General features: G+C 40.8%; 2 protein-coding genes across 4 annotated transcripts in view; both read left to right on the forward strand.

Moving 5' to 3' along the window:
- PALM2AKAP2 (PALM2 and AKAP2 fusion) overlaps positions 1-17075 on the forward strand; it is a 492701-nt gene that overhangs the window by 85173 nt on the left and 390453 nt on the right. The window lies entirely within an intron of this gene.
- Positions 9904-10544, forward strand: LOC122431716 (signal peptidase complex catalytic subunit SEC11A-like). The gene has a single exon (XM_043453116.1). The coding sequence runs from the start codon at positions 9921-9923 to the stop codon at positions 10428-10430; it is 510 nt and encodes a 169-aa protein (XP_043309051.1). The 5' UTR covers positions 9904-9920; the 3' UTR covers positions 10431-10544.

A 17075-nucleotide genomic window follows, 5' to 3' on the forward strand; every position in this document is an offset into this window, starting at 1 on the left:
TTGTTTCCTAAAAGAGAGGAACTTGTATTGTGAAAGTTTGTGAGTGAGAATGCTATGATTTGGTCTTAAATTATATTAAGGTTGATTTTCTTCCAAATTAATAAAAGAGCATGGACTCTGTCTTGCTCACTGCTGAGTTCCTAGAGTTTAGCACAGTGACTGCATACGGCAGGCATTCAATAATTATCTTGGATGAATAAATGCACTATAGTGGTAAGCAAATGCCTTGAGGAGACAGAAACCAAACAAGCTCCAGAGGAGAGTTCTGGAAATGGGTATCAAAGATTGAGTAGGAGGTCTTGGTCAAAGAAGGAAGGAGGGAATGGAGGAAAAGGGATTATAGTCAAAGAGAACAGTGTGAGCAAAGGAATGGAGACATGAATTTCAGCCGTCTAATAATTTGCAGCAGGAATTCGTGAATAAAATCTTGCATAAGGTAATAAATAACAAACCTTCACAATCAAAGTGCAAATAAAACCCCAATTCATAAATGTCCTGCTGTGGACATTGGCCAGAAGTTGGACTTTAGCCACAACGTAAGCATTATATTAGGCCAATTATCTTTGTGAGGTGATGAACCATTTCTAGAAGTTGGCAGGTTCCTCCCTGCCAGTTTTTAATAAGGCTGTTGCATAATGTTGACTTATTCTAGAATATTGCCTGGGACTGCCCTACCAGGAGTAAATTCGTCTACAGTTGGTCTTTGGCTAACTGCCATGTTTTTGCCAATAGGGTGCTTCTGAGACTTTGAATTTGGCTTAAGAAATATAAGACAATTTTAGAAATCACTGTTTCTTAAAAAACAGCTATTGCCTTTTCAGAGAGTAGGTATATGCATACAAAGAGTCCTTAAGGAGTAATAATCACCCTTTACCCCAGGATGCTTCACAAAACAGAATAGGGAACAATGCATGTATATGTATGGCTGAGTCCCTTTGCTGTCCACCTGAAACGATGAAAGTATTATTAATTGGCTATCCTCCAGTACAAAATAAAAAGGTTAAAAAAGAGAGAATGGAGACATAGTCATTTCCAAAGGTCAGTCTGCTGGGTTCATTAGATCACATACCCTACTTACGCAAAGACAGGGGTGTCCGCAGTCTTTCTAACCAACTGCGTATCTTGAGTAGTACTCATTTGCCAGTGGAAAACAAGGTGTAGCTTCCCTTGTGCTAATTAACAAACCATCTGGTGTCGATTTAGCTAGCTATTCTTTAAGTGCTTGCCTATGACTTCCAGTAGTGTAAGTAAGTGTTAGGCGCTCAGTCATGCCCGACTCTTTGCGACCCCATGGACTGCAGCCCACCAGGTTCCTCTGTCCATGAGATTTTCCAGGCAAGGATACTGGAGTGGGCTGCCATTTCCTTCTCCAGGGGATCTTCCCAACCTAGGGATTGAACCCGGGTCTCCTGCACTGCAGGCAGATTCTTTACCGATTGAGCTACAAGGGAAGCCCAACTTCCAGTAAGGTCCGATCAAAAGCTAAACAATCATCCTGAAATATGAATTTCTTATTATACACTGCAGATGTTATTAACCACACCTGGAGTGTATATTAAAGTTAACTCATATATGCATATACCTACTGAAACACACTGAACTATTCATAAATAATTACAGAGAAAATTGTCTTAATTCCTGATTTTTTCCTAATGATCCCATATCTGCCCTCCTGCCAATGAATCAAGGAATCACTAAGGCTGTATGAATGAATTGACTTATATTGGTCATATTTCCTTTCTTTTCCACATCAAATGATGGGAGTAGTACTCAAATATCTTGAAGTAGGTTAGTTTCAGCAAATCTAACCTTAACCTGTTTGTCCCATCTTCTATCCTTTCTGAAAATAATGAAAAAATTTACTTGTGTCCCCAATACAATCACCTTTTTGTATTCAGTAGAAAGAATAGTGAACTGAATTGTACACAAAAGTGAAGTTGTAAATTAGGGTATTTTTATCTTCGCGTTATCTGACTGCCTGATTATCCTTTATCTTGATAGACCTTAAGTGTGAGTTTTATGATCTAGGGTTTGATCTTATTGTACTCCTATATGTGTTCTGAGGACAGTAAAGTTGGAGTTGGCAGCTTTCTGGTTGGAAGTTGGCACTATCCTGATGCAGGATTATACTCATATATGTGACCTGTGTGTCAGCAGAGAGGAGGAAGAGAAGATCTCTACCTTATTTGGCCTGAGGTGCCAAGTGAGAGCACCTGGGCTTTAATTCTTGTTCCAGCTACAGGGCTGAATAGGGATGGTAGATGGTGCCATAAATTACATTCTGGGTGGGTATACAGCCAGGTCAGTGATTTGGGAAGCCCCGCATCTTAGTGCCTTTAGCAGGACACAAAGGACGATGAGACAGGAAAATCCCTATGAGACCAGTCTTCCTCTAAAGGAAGGGCTTCGTTGTGGGCTTGGAAAGTATGCAAGGACCGATGCACAAGACCAACGCTGGTGAAAGACATTACACAAAAGAATAATGATCCTTCCATGTGTTCCCTTCTTTTGGGTTTTCCCAAAAGTTCTCAAGTACATTGCTTCAGAAGACTGGGAGGGTAGGGTGTGATGAAAATAGTACCAGCTTTGGAGGCAAAAAGGTGTGAGCAGCTCAGCCCCACTGTATCCTCATCAGGTCCTCATATATTCAATGCCTGTAATAACATCTCCCTGACAAGTTTCTATGATGATTAATGAGATACCCCTTGGGGAGAATTTTTATTTTATTTATAATTTATTGCTGTCATCTAAGGTAGGTAGATGATAGTAGTTGGAGGATTTTTTATTTGGTTATCAGATGGATGGGTGGTGAATGTATAAGCTTGGAAGTGTTAGAACAGAGCTACATTGCTTAAATGCATTTATTCAATACATGGACATTTGGGATATGGGCGAACAAGGCAGACAAAGACCCTGATCATCTGAAATTTACCTTCTAGTTGAGGGAGGCAGATAATAAGGAAATAGTCCAAAAAATGAATAATATGTGCCTCATGGTGAGTGCTAGGGAGGAAAAATAAAGCCAGGGCACGAATTTTGAGAATGCCTGGAGTAGAAAGGATACTCAGAGACGGCTTCTCTCTGAGCCAATGGAGAAAGAAATACACAACCCAGGGTGGAAGGGGGTTCTAGGCAGAAGTCTCTGAAGTACAAGGACCCTGCAGCTGGAACGACCTTGCAGTGTTTGATGGAATTCCCCAAGGAGATCAACTGACCAGGGTGAGTAGAGGGAGGGATGCATGGTAGGTGACAGGGTTGAGAGGTGGGCAGGGAGGATCATGTAGAGAGGCTTGGGCAAGGAGTTTGAATTTTATCCCAAGTGGGTTGGGAAGCCACTGAAGGGTTTTTAAAAGAATGTCCTGGTTGATGCTGGGTTTAAGAAAGGCGAGAGGTGTTTAGAAGCTTGGAAGAGAGGATGAGGGAGCTTAAAGACAAGAGACAGGATGCTTCTTGGGAAAGAGTTGTGGAGAAACACATCTTCCGCTCTGTCTTCCCATTGGCTTCACTCAAGGGGGAGCCTGGGTGGGAGAGAAACAGACAAGGAATGTCTGTTTGTTTGTTCAGAGTGTGGTGTGTGATGGAAGCTCACACCTCTCCTTTGCTAGAGAACCTTCAGATAGTTCTGCACTGGTCAACAATACTTTAGGGGAGTACATCCCAAATGGAGAATGTGAAGAAGTACTCTGTTTGATGTAATGGCTAAGCAGGGTAAGCATAGAAGCTGTGATACGTGGATAAATACCCTAGTGGGCACCGAACATAAACCCATTAAGTGTGCCCTTTTTCCCACCCCTTATATCTCATCCTGGCTTTGCTTTCAACTAGCATCCAAGGCCAATTCCTCATTTGTTGAATGACACTGAACCAGGCTGAATCCCTTCCAAGGTTGACCGTTTATAACCCAATGGCTTTTCATCTCCCAGAGAAGGCAACCTACTCTATGCAAATTTGCCCTCAGTTTTAATCATGGCATTTAGCATAATCATTTGGGGATCAATCTGGAAATCATCAGGGAATTTTTTTCTTTCTACTGTTACCACATATAGCAATTGTGCAGCCCAGTGCAGGAAAGAATTTTGCTTTTGATGTTGCAGGAAATGGAAAGTTGTTGCCGTCAGCCACTTAAAATCATAATTGCTTTTGCACCACAAAAGAAGGCTTGTAAGAAACTAGAAGATGGTCTGGGTAGTTGAAATTCAGTGGTTAATACATCATTGCATAGAAGTGATGCAGCCATGTTTGAGCAGTTTGATTAAAGAACAACTCAAACAGATTCTAGATGATTTAACCTTGACTTATTGTAAGCACAAGGGAGAGACCGTAATTATAACTGACTTCTCTTTTTCTTGGCAGAGTCTAGAGTTCGTTTCGTTTTCACTTCACTTACTGTATTTCCTCTACTCAATTATCTCCTTTTTATTTTTATTTTAATTGACTTTTTAAAATTGAAGTATAGTTGGTTCACAATGTTGTGTTAATTTCTGCTGTACAGCAAAGTGACTAAGTTATACATTTTTTATATTCTTTTCCATTATGGTTTATCCCAGGATATTGAATATAGTTCTATATGTTTTACAGTAGGGCCTTGTTGGTTATCCATTCAATATGTAATACTTTGCATCCACTAACCCCGAATTCCCAGTCCTTCCATGCCCACCTCAATTCCCCTTGGCAACCACAAGTCTGTTCTCTATGTCTATGAGTCTTTCTGTTTTGTAGAGAAGTTCATTTGTGCCATGTATTAGATTCCACATAAAAGTGATAGCATATGGTATTTGTCTCTTTCTGACTTACTTCACCTAAATCTCTAGTTGCATCCACATTGCTGCAAGTGGCATTATTTCGTTCTTTGTTATGGCTGAGTAGCATTCCATTGTATATATTTGCCACATCCTCTTTATCCATTCATCTGTTGATAAGCTCAATTACTTCCTTTTTAGATAATGTTAAGTGTTTTAAGAATCTTACAGTCATTTTCCCTTTTAGCCTTGTCCTGGGGAATCAATCTAGATGACCACAAATAATGCATCATAACTAGCATTTGTAGCTGGTACCAAGAGAATAAATTATAAATTGAATGCTTAACCTTATTTAATAAAGCTAATATATAGCTGTTAGGCATATATGTCTATTTAAATTTAAGTTAATTACAATGAAATAATATTAAGAATCAGTTCTTCAATCACACTAGACACATTTCAAGTGCTCAGTAGCCACACGTGACTAGTGTCTGTGATACTGAAAGCATAGATATAGAATATTTCCCTCATTTCAGGTGATTATTGAACAGCCTGCTTTAGGAGTTTTAATACTTGGAATCAAAAGAAGAGCTCCTTAGAATGTATAAAGAGGTAAGAAATTCTTGTCAAATGGTTTCCATGACATTTTAACTTCACACCCTTTAGCCGCTGACATCTTCAGGAATGGATCTGTATGTTGGAACCAACTAATTACCCCAGAAGAAGAAAAGTGAAGCTAAATTTTCTATAATTTCCGAAATGTTTATATTCCCAAGAAGTTAGGATATTTTGTAAAGTGGTCAAAAGCAATGCAGCAGGTGGAAAGAGGGCCCATCTACTGAGTAATCACAAGGCCCTAGAGCAATGAACTCAGCCATTCCCATCCCTGGAGAAATAAATCGAAGCCTCTTCACTTCCATCTTGACAAACACATTTACATTTCCTCAGTCAATGTGGGAAACAAAACACCTTCCCAAGGATGCAATTCTCTTGGGGGCCAAGCTGTTTGTCCAAGGGCATACAGAAATACTAGCAACTCCCTTCTCAAACACTACCTTGGTCAAGAGATTGATGAGAACTTAAGCTTGTTCTCTAAGCATAGTTGGAGGGTTCTCCCGCTCTCTGTGCTACTCTTGCCACTCAGACAAAAGTTGTCCTCAGGGCCTGGCTATTGCCCTGGACACTAAATCCACAGGCCTTTTCCTGAAGCTCCTTTGTGGCTGATGCTGATCGTTTCCCCAGCAACTCAGCCTCAAGTAGAGCTTGGATCCACCATTCTTTATGGTCTCCTAGTGATGCAGGGAAGAACTGTGTGCATATGCACATGTGCATGCTCTCTGAGAACTGTTGGAAACTGTGGTTCTAAGACTTCCTGCATCTTGTGAGCCTCAATTAAAGCCAACTTCCTAGAGCAAAATCCCTGCTCGAATTATATACTACAGGGAGCCAAGGCCTTAGTCCAGTGAGTTCCATTTTTAAAGCTGTGGAATTAAGCATAGAAAGACCTGATGAATGCCTGTAGTCACGCAGCAAGTTAATCATGGAGTCAAGAAATCACTTTTTTAAAAAACTGAAATTCCTATTACGTGGTTAAGAACTTTGTTCCCTTCACTCTGTTCTACTCTCCAAAGATGCTGTGTGAGCCTAGTGGAAAGGGACAGATGGTGTAGATGCTAATTATCACTTAATAGATTTTCCGTGGAATGTTGGTGAGTTTTGTTCAAAGCATCAATGGCAAGTCGGACCTTCTGCATCTCATCATCATGCTGATGATGGGAAGAAGAGAAGCAGGACAAAGATTCATTTTTTCCCCCAGCCTTTTAGTCCGTGACTTGGGTTTGTCTTCTGTTTATGTGCAACAGGCTTTGGAAGACAGGCCATCTCTCTGGCTCTCAGATGTTAAGGAATGGGGCCAAATGTAAAGAAAAAATTCAAGTGGGCGTTTCTCCCACGGTGGTTATCTTTAGTCTATGCTGAGGTCATTTCCTAGTGCGAGAAAGTTGTCTGCTCATGGGCTATGGGCCAAATTCACACTGATTTCTGGAGTCTGGAAAATCACTAACCATCCCAACATATGGGATCAGACTTCTTCAAGGCATAAGCAGGGTTAAAATGCCCTGTGTCTTGTCTTGCCCTTAGTTATCTATATGGAAAACAGGTCTCACAGGTCTAGTGCTGTGCAAAAAAAAAAGAAAAAAAAAAGAGAATGGTTTCAAACCCACATACATTTGTGAGTGGGTGGATAACCACACACTGTGGAAGCAATCTCTTTTACTCCATCGTGACTATGAACATGAGAGCAATTGGTCATGTAAATTGAAGTTGAATGAGTCAATATATTACAAGACATGTTCAAAAAGTGGTCTAGGTGTCATAAGACTCTTAAGTTACAGTTGCCATGGCCAAACAATAGTCCTAGTAAGATGAGTGATCCTTTCTTCAGTTCTAGTGGAAGGCAGTGACACATGCTAACCTTTACTGCATAACTGAAAAGATTTAATGGCCCCTTTATGAAGGCTAGAAAAAGCCTCTTTTCCCTTGATCACAGCTAAAATATTGGTATGAATGTGCAACCCAAGAATAATTGACAGAAAAGAGTTAAATAGCTTTAATGAACTGAATGCTTATGAGCATGAATAGTTGCCCAGTTAAGCCATATCTTTTGCACATTAAGCTTAGTCATTCTGATCTTTGACATCATTGTGGGAGAACCAGAAAGCATTTGAAATTGATTAGGATAAGACAACATAGCAAAAGATTCTTTAATCTCTAGGGAGATATCACTTGGGAAGGATTTTGTCCGGAAGCATTCCTTCTCATCCTAAATCCTAAGAGAAACAAAAAAACGGTTAGGAGATCACTGTTCTGGATCAAAAGACATCAGAGGGACCCTGGGAACCACATGATCAGAGTAGCTTACAGAGATGTGGTGGAAAAGACTTAAGGACCAGTGGTTAGTCTAATCAACACACAGAGCAATATCCCCAGTAGCCTGAATGGTCAGTCAAAGCTGGAAGGAAGTGACCAGTGGATCCACGTGTCCTGTGACAACAGATTTGGAATGTGTCCTTTAAAACCTGGGGAAGTGCCTAATAAACTCATTGACTCCCTGACCATGTGGCCAAGGGTGGCGTCTGGCATGATAATGCGGAGAAGTGTCACTTCCTCTGCCAAGTGTGTGTCTGAAAAGAGGCAGAAGCAAATGAAATGTTAGAGGCGACAGCAGCAGCCACTGTATACTGAACTGAAGCATGCCAGAGGCCTCACCGCAGACAAAAAGAAGTAAGCCAGGCGCACAAGCATGAAAAGTCAAAGGAAAACAAGACCAAGAATAAAACTGGAACGTTGCTAATTTTAGCTAGATGCATTCACTGCTCTCATAGTGAGAGCAACTGACAATCCTACAAGAAAATAACTAGTTGACACGCACTGTAATTAGTGAATTTTGACCCTACATTGTTTAGCAAATCTATAAGCAGTTCACTCATTGGGTTCCAAAGCTTGTGCTTTCAAAGAACCAAATTAAAGAAACCTGTTCAAACATTATTACTACTTGTAAAATGGATGGTCTCTTTCTAGTTTTAAGGTTTTGTTCTTATTATGTTTTTTCAAAATGATTACAACATTTAGGTATTGGATCTAAAAAGTCTGAGACCAGATAGAGGACTGCCAACTTGCCTAACATGGTCTTGGTGTCTAAGCATGGAAAATCTCAATTGTGTCTTCCAGGTGGCAAGAGGCACAGATAATCATTATATAGTCGGCTTCTAAACTGAGAATCTTCCTGACTCCAGTATTACCAAAAATTAGTATTCATTTCCTGAATACCAACTATGTGCAGTGTATTGCATTTGCCACACATCATTTTTTAACATGACCTTGTGTTTCTCTCATAGCATACCTGGAAGGGTGAATTACTATTCCCAATCTAAAGAAGAAGATATTGTATATTAATACATCTGTGTAGAATCTAGAAAAATGGTCTAGAAAAATATGATCTTATTTGCAAAGCAGAAATAGAGACATAGATATAGAGAACAAACATATGGAAACCAAGGGGGAGGGGGGAGTGAGTTGAATTGGGAGATTAGGATTGACACTATACGCCATTGATACTATGTATAAAATTGGTGACTAATGAGAACATTCTATATAGCACAGGGAACTCTACTTAATGCACTGTGGTGGCCTGAATGGGAAAGAAGTCCAAAAGGGAGAAGATAGATATATATAATGGCAACCCACTCCAGTACTCTTGCCTAGAAAATTCCGTGGATGGAGGAGCCTGGTGGGCTACAGTCCATGGGGTCGCAAAGAGTCGGACACGACTGAGCGACTTCACACATAGCTGATTTCCTTTGCTGTAAAGTAGAAACGAACACAGCATGGTAACGTTGTAAATTTTAAACTACCCTTCAATAAAAATTAAGGTATAAAAGATAAGGACACTGTGTATAAGGGGTCAAGTGGAATCTTCCTCCCCATTTTCTCACAGCTGCCCCTAGAGCCTGCTGCTCAGAGTGTCTACTTTAGAGAAACAACAGCTGCCTCTAAGGGCTTTCTGATGGGTGCATCAATTTTGAAGAATGAAATAAAAGGCATCCTAGGCATGGCCAAAATAAAAATTAATTAATAATTTTTAAAGGCATACTAGGAAAACATAAGTAGAAGAAGAATAGAAGAAAAAAGCTAGGGGGGAAAACCTGTCTTTTCTCATAGAATAATGATTATTTCTAGAGAAAATTAAGAAGTCTTCAAAAAGTTGCTCAAACTATGAATTTAGCAGGGTCTATGGATGAAAGCAATGGCACCCCACTCCAGTACTCTTGCCTGGAAAATCCCATGGACGGAGGAGCCTGATAGGCTGCAGTCCATGGGGTCGCTAAGAGTCGGACACGACTAAGCGACTTCACTTTCACTTTTCACTTTCACGCTTTGGGGAAGGAAATGGCAACCCACTCCAGTGTTCTTGCCTGGAGAATCCCAGGGGTGGAGGGGCCTGGTGGGCTGCCGTCTATAGGGTCGCACAAAATTGGACATGACTGAAGCAACTCAGAAGTAGCAGCAGCAAGGATGAAAGGTTGTTATACAAACAACCACTATATGTCTGTGTACCGGCATTGAACAGTTGGAAATGAGATTTTAAAATGTCGCTTTTGGTCTCTAGATTTTTTGGATGATATGTGGCGGATGAACAAGAGGCAGCTCTATTATCAAGTCCTAAATTTTGGAATGATTGTCTCCTCGACACTAATGATCTGGAAGGGGTTAATGGTCATAACCAGAAGTGAAGGTCCGATTGTAGTGGTGCTCAGTGGCAGCATGGAACCTGCATTTCATAGAGGAGATCTCTTTCTAACAAATCGAGTTGAAGATCCCATACGAGTGGGAGAAATTGTTGTTTTTAGGATAGAAGGAAGAGAGATTCCTATAGTTCACCGAGTCTTGAAGATTCATGAAAAGCAAAATGGACATATCAAGTTTTTAACCAAAGGAGATAATAATGCAGTTGATGACCGAGGCCTCTATAAACAAGGACAACATTGGTTAGAGAAAAAAGATGTTGTGGGGAGAGCAAGGGGATTTGTTCCTTATATTGGGATTGTGACGATCCTCATGAATGACTATCCTAAATTTAAGTACGTTGTGCTCTTTTTGCTGGGTTTACTTGTGCTGGTCCATCGTGAGTAAGAAGTCTGCCTTGCTGTTCCTGGAAGATGCTGTACTTTTTGTTACTGAATGTTTGGAGTAGATGTCGATCTGTGGTTGGTGGAATGGAGAACATATGTCGGTGCTTCTTGGTAGGACTGGTTTGCATTAGTTTGTGTTTCCACGCCAGAGTACGTGTGGGCGGGTGTGTGCACCACCACGCGCACTCGAGGGGACTTTCAATCACAGATTTTCTTATGTTGTCACTGTCACACTTTGCATTTTTGTACATCAGTGAATTTTTTATATTAAAAGGTTGAGCCAAAAAAAAAATGTCGCTTTTATACAAATAGAATTCCTGGAAAGCAGTAGAATCTGGAGGATTTATCCTTGAGGGAATCTGCAATCCAGCAGAAAAGAGGAGTCCACACAGAACAGGTGGTAAGAAAATAAAAGTGTTCTGCATTTTACCTCCAAAGAGTTGAGACTCCTCAAACAAACTTTTACACAGGCCCAAAGTGATGAACTTTCCTGAAACCTCACCACTCATAAACCCAAAAGCTGGGATGTGAAATTCTGGCCTACGACTCAAAACTCTCTTTTTTTCCTGCCACAACATCCCTGAATGTGTACTGTGAATGGAGAGAGATCTGATATACACACTATTCAAATACTTGAAGGTTCAAAGATTCTTCCTGATCTCTCAGCAGTTCCATTTGGTTTTAGATTGGCTTTCAAAGTCCAATATTATGATAATACTATCTCATATTCACATAATAGTATTACTAAGCTATACCATGCATTACCTCACTGGATCCTCACAATGACTTGTTGATAAGGAAAGGCTCAAATGATCTTGTTTTGTAGATCGATATGTAGATTGGCTCAAATTTTTTTTTTAATTGAAGTACAGTTGACTTTGTTGTTGTTCACTTGCTCAGTTGTGTCTGACTCTTTGCACCCCATGGACTGCAGCACTCCAGGTTTCCCTGTCCTTCACCATCTACCAGAGCTTGCTTAAACGCATGTCCATTGAATAGGTGATGCCATCCAACTGTCTCATCCTCTGGCATCCCCTTCTACTGCCGTCCGTCTTTCCCAGCATCAGGGTCTTTTCCAATGAGTCAGCTCTTCGCATCAGAACAGTTGACTTACAACATTATATTAGTTTCAGTGTACAGCATAGTAATAGATAATTTTATTGACTATACTCCATACAGTTATCATAAAATATTGACTGTATTTCCTGTGTTGTATATTATATTCTTGTAACTTATTTATTTTATACCTAGTAGTTTTGCCTTGATCAATGTCATGTTGCTTATACATAGCAGGATTAGAAATGGAGCAGAAACTTGCTGCCAAAACATCAGTCCACAAAGAGCACCAGGGTTGGCCAACAGACTGATTTTATTCATTCAAGCAGTTGAGTTGTTGACTTAGACAACATCTGAGCCCTGGAGTATATTTAAGGAAATGCAAGCTGTTACATCCATTTACCTGCATCAGTGTTCTGATGAGGATGGAGACAGGGAAGGTAGGCCTCATGTTTTGAGAGAATGCCATCTGTTGTAGAAAGAAATGTGAACTCATTTGTAATAAGCCTATCTTTTTTTAAATTGGAGATGTTATGACTGAAAGCTTCACTTGGAAGAGTTGAACTCCTCAGTTTTAGAGATCACAAACTCAAAACATTTCAGAGTTGCAAAGTGATTATAGAGTCCTTCTGGCTGAACCTCCTCTTTCCTAGTGGAGGGAGCAGAAGCTCCAAGACTGTAGCTGATTCCTTATTGTCACACCACCAATTAGTGACAGAACTGGTCTTAAGAGACCACAGCCAGACGCCAGTCTACTTCTGTGGTCTTATACCCCACACTTGGGAATATTTCCCTGTTTTTAGTTTGTACTAAAAATGTTTTTACTGTAGTATAGTTGACTTATAATGTTGTATTAGTTTCTGGTGTACAACAGAATGATTCAGCTATACATATGTATTCTTTTTTTATATTATTTTTCATTATGGTTTTTTATAGGATATTGAATATATTTTCCCTGTACTAAACAATAGGACCTTGTTGTTTATCCATCCTATATACAATAGTTTCTAGTTTGTATTTGTTTTAATACTAACTTTCAGGTCTCTGGTTTCTAAATAGTTATGATTTTGGAATACAAATGAAAGCAGCTTAGAAACTCCATACCAGACCCACTGCGGGGCCACAAGAGGGTACTGCAGAATGTGGGTCACTCCCAGGGCCGTGTCATCCCCTGGAGTTCCCACTGTGAGCACAGAGGACAGTCTCATAGGTCATCTTGCTCTATGACTTCTCATCTTAAAGGACTTGTCAAAGTTGGCCACATAGGTCCTTAAAAATACTGCAGAGTTCTTTGAAGTAGGTTGTTTATTTTTCCTGAAACATCTGCTATTCATCTTATTTGTGTTTTGAAATGCAAGTTTTTTAGCCAGCAATTTGAAAGAGAAGTCTAATCAAAATTAAGTATATCAATTCAATGTGATTTTTCCCATCAGATCTACCTAACCTCCTGGAGAAGGAAATGGCAACCCACTCCAGTACTCTTGCCTGGAAAATCCCATGGACAGAGGAGCCTGGTAGGCTACAGTCCACGGGGTTGCAAAGAGTTGGACACAACTGAGCAACTTCACTACACTACTACACTACCATAACCTCCTATTGATTCATTCTTTCATCAGCTACTTAATAGGTGTTTACTACATGCTAGAAACTATAGTAGCTACTTGGGAAATAGAAGTGAACAAAACAAAGTCCTTGCTATCGAGAGGCTTTCATTCCAGGGGAAAGAGACAATAAACAAAGGTGTAATTCACTTTTTCTAATTAATTTATATCAGATGTTGATGAGTGCTATGGCAAAGAAGCATGGGAAGGGAGGGCAGGGAGTGTGGTGTGGTGGTGGTGGTGATTGTGATGTAATTTATATAGGGTGCTTACGTAAGGCTATTCTGCTAATGTGGCATTTGTGCAGAGACCTGATGGAAGTGGAGAAACAAGCCACGTGACTATCTGGGTGAAGAACTTTCCAGACAGAGGTAACAGTAAGGCATAGGCCCTGAGTTAGGAGATTGCTTGGTATGTTCAGTTCAGTGCAGTCGCTCCGTCGTGTCTGACTCTTTGCGACCCCACGGACTGCAGCACGCCAGGCCTCCCTGTCCATCACCAACTCCCGCAGCTGGCTCAAACTCACGTCCATCGAGTTGGTGATGCCATCCAACCATCTCATCCTCTGTCATCCCCTTCCCTTCCTGCCTTCGATCTTTCCCAGCGTTGTATGTTCAGGAAATGGCAAAGAAGTCCTGCATGGCTGGAGTGGAGGGAGTGAGGTGAAGAGTCAGAGGAGCTGAGATCAGGGAGGTAGCAAGACCAGGTCACGTAAGGCCTAGAATGTTACTCAGCTTTAAAAAAGAATGCGTTTGAGTTGATGGATGAGGTGGATGAACCTAGAGCCTATTATACAGAGCTAAGTAAGTCAGAGAGAGAAAGACGAATATTGTATATTAATGCAGGTGTATGGAATCCAGAAAGAAGGTACTGATGGACCTGTTCGCAGGGCAGCAGTGGAGATGTAGACATAGAGAACAGACTTGTGGACACAGTGTGGGAGAGAGGGTGGGGCACATGGAGAGAGTAGCATGGAAACGTATACATTACCATATATAAACCAGATAGCAAGTGGGAATTTGCTGGGTGACACCGGGAGCTCAACCTGGTGCTCTGTGACAACCTAGAGGGGTGAGATGGGGTGGGAGACGGGAGGGAGGGTCAAGAGGGAGGAGACGTGTGTCTGCCTGGCTGCTTCGTGTTGATGTATGGCAGAAATTGGCATCGTATTGTAACGCAATTATCTTCCAACTTTAAAAAAAGGTTAAAAACAATGGGACTTTCACCTTTTTAAAGTTAAGTTATAAAACTTGAGATATAATTTACATATAATAATAAAATGTGAGATCTCAAGTATTTGTTTTGAAGGGCTTTGGTGATTATATATGTCCTGTAACCACCACAAAGCCAAATGTAGGACATTTCATCATCTCAGAAGGTTCTCATGAACTAGTCAATGTTCTAGTCAATTCTCCCTTCAGCCCAGAGGTAAACAGGGTTCTGATTTTTATCACTGTTCTTGAACTTCAAAAAAAAATGGAATTATGTAGTATGTATGCTTTTGAGTCTGATTTCTTTTATTCAGTATATTGTTCCAGAGACTCATCCATGTAGTTGTCTTTATTGGTAGTTCATTGCTTCCCAGGTGGTGCTAGTGGTAAAGAACCCACCTGCCAACGCAGGAGATGTAAAAGATGCAGGTTTGAGCCCTCATTTGGGAAGATCTCCTGGAATAGGAAATGGCAATCCACCTCAGTATTCTTGCCTGGAAAATCTCATGAACCAAGGAGCGTGGTAGGCTACAATCCATAGCGTTGCAGAGTCAGACTCAAATGAAGTGACTTAGCATGCATGCATTGCTGAGTGATATACCATTGAATAAATACATCACAGTTAGCTTATCCATAGTTTTGATGAGTATTTAGTAAATATTTTTGAATAAAATTGCCATGAATTTTTTTTTCTGGTACCTTTTGACCACCTTCACCCATTTCCCCATCCCCTATCCCCTGCCTTCAGCAACCACCAATCTGTCCTATGTTTCTATGAGTTAGGCCATGAATATACTTGAATGGGTCTTTTTGTGGTTATGTGTTTTCATTTTTCTTCGGCCCATACATAGGAGTGGAGCTGCTGGGTCATAGGCTGATAATGGGGATTCTCCAGGCAAAAATACTGGAGTGGGTCGCCATGCCCTCCTCCAGGGGATCTTCCCAACCCAGGGATCAGACCCAGGTCTCCTGCATTGCAGGCAGATATCTTTACCATATGAGCCACCAGGGAAGCCCATGATAATATGTTTAACTTTTATATAAAACAGCCAAAGCATTTTCCCAAGTGATGTGCCACTTTACACTTCCACCAGCAGTGTTTAAGAATTTCAGTTGTGCCACATACTCACTTACATTTGGTATTGTCAGGTGGGTTTCTTTGTTTTTGTTCTAATTGTTTGAACACAGTTTGAAATACACTTCACTGTGGTTTTAATTTGCATTTATCTGCTGACTACGGATATTGAGCACACTTTCATGAGCTTTTGGGCATCTGCCTATCCTTTTTGGGCTTCCCAGATGTTGCTAGCAGTAAAGAACCTGCCTGCCAATCCAGGAGACATAAGAGACATGGGTTCGATCCCTGGCTTGGGAAGATCTCCTGTGGGGGAGCATGGCAACCCACTCCAGTACTCTTGCCTGGAGAATACCATGGACGGAGAAGTCTGGTGGGCTACAGTCCTTGGGGTTGCAAAGAGTCAGAAATGATTGAAGCATATCCTTTTTAGATGAAGTGTATGTTCGTATGTCTTGCTCAGTCTTTTAAAATCAGGTGTTTGTATTTCATTGTTATTTGAAGCAGTTTTAAAGGTAGATTTTGGTAAGACTCCTTTCACAGATCTTTCTCTCTCTCTCACCTATCTATGTATGTATCTGCCTCTATTTTTTTTAATTAAAGCCTGCAGGTTGCAGATTTACTTCCTTAATGGCATCTTTGGCTAGGTAGGATTTGTAATAGGTGTGAAATTTTTTTTATCATTTTTCTTTTATGATTAGTACTTTTTGTGTCCTGTGTAAGAAATTTTGGTCTACTCCAAGGTCATGGACATGTTTAGAAAGATTATGGCTTTTGCTTTAGGATTTAGTTCTGAGATCCACCTTGAATTAATTTTTGTGAATACAGTAAGGGGGGATAAGCTGCAGATAGTTTCAGCACTGTTGGTTAAACTTGGATTTTTCCATTGAATTGTCTCTGCAGAAGTTTGTTTTCACCCTAAGTGAGAAGAAAGCTGCTGGAGGGTTTGAAGTGCTCCCTGAAGGCAATTAATACTTTTCACCTTGTATACTAGTTGCTTATGTGCCTGCCTTAAAACACATCCACACAGACGTTGAAAACTGGGACTGTATCTTGCTTGGGTTTTTACCCTCAGCCTCACACCTAGCCTCGTGCTTGGCATGTCATAGTAATTGGTGAATGAATGGATGGAGTCCAACAAATGACAAATTAGCCTCCCGCCCCCGATCCCGGCCCCTGCACTGTGTAGTGCATGGGTATACTCATTTGTCTGTGTTCCATATGGCTCCCACCCAAACTATGATCATTTCCCCTAGCTTTGTTAGTCCCAGATTTATAGGGCATTTCTAATGTGTGTGCAGGATTATATGTATTTCTTTGACCCATGCCACATAAACATATACTGGCCCCTTGCATGGTTAACTTAGCTTCTATTTTTGTTCCCATCTCTACTTGTCCTATTTGGGTAAAGAAGATTAAAAAGCATATGTGGAACAGAGAACTGGCATCTGGATTGCAGCCTGGTTGCAGCTCTCCCAAGTCTCCTAAAGTGCCCAGAAAAACTCAGAAACAAGAAAGAATGCTCACCACAGCCCTGAAAAGGATGATTGTCAGACAGCCTATCGCCAAGATCCAGCAGAGGTGGAGGGAGGGGAAAAAAGCTTTTGACACCTATCAGAGTCTTCCTCTTACAGAAACCCTTGGTTTATTTCAGCCAGAAAACTCAGTACCTCTCTCCTACTTCTGAGGGGCTCCTGCTTTTT

Source organism: Cervus canadensis, chromosome 30, assembly GCF_019320065.1.
Source record: "Cervus canadensis isolate Bull #8, Minnesota chromosome 30, ASM1932006v1, whole genome shotgun sequence".
Taxonomy (NCBI): domain Eukaryota; kingdom Metazoa; phylum Chordata; class Mammalia; order Artiodactyla; family Cervidae; genus Cervus; species Cervus canadensis.

Excerpts from the sequence above, each read along its gene's own strand:
- LOC122431716 (XM_043453116.1), top strand. The coding sequence starts at position 9,921 with ATGTGGCGGATGAACAAGAGGCAGCTCTATTATCAAGTCCTAAATTTT.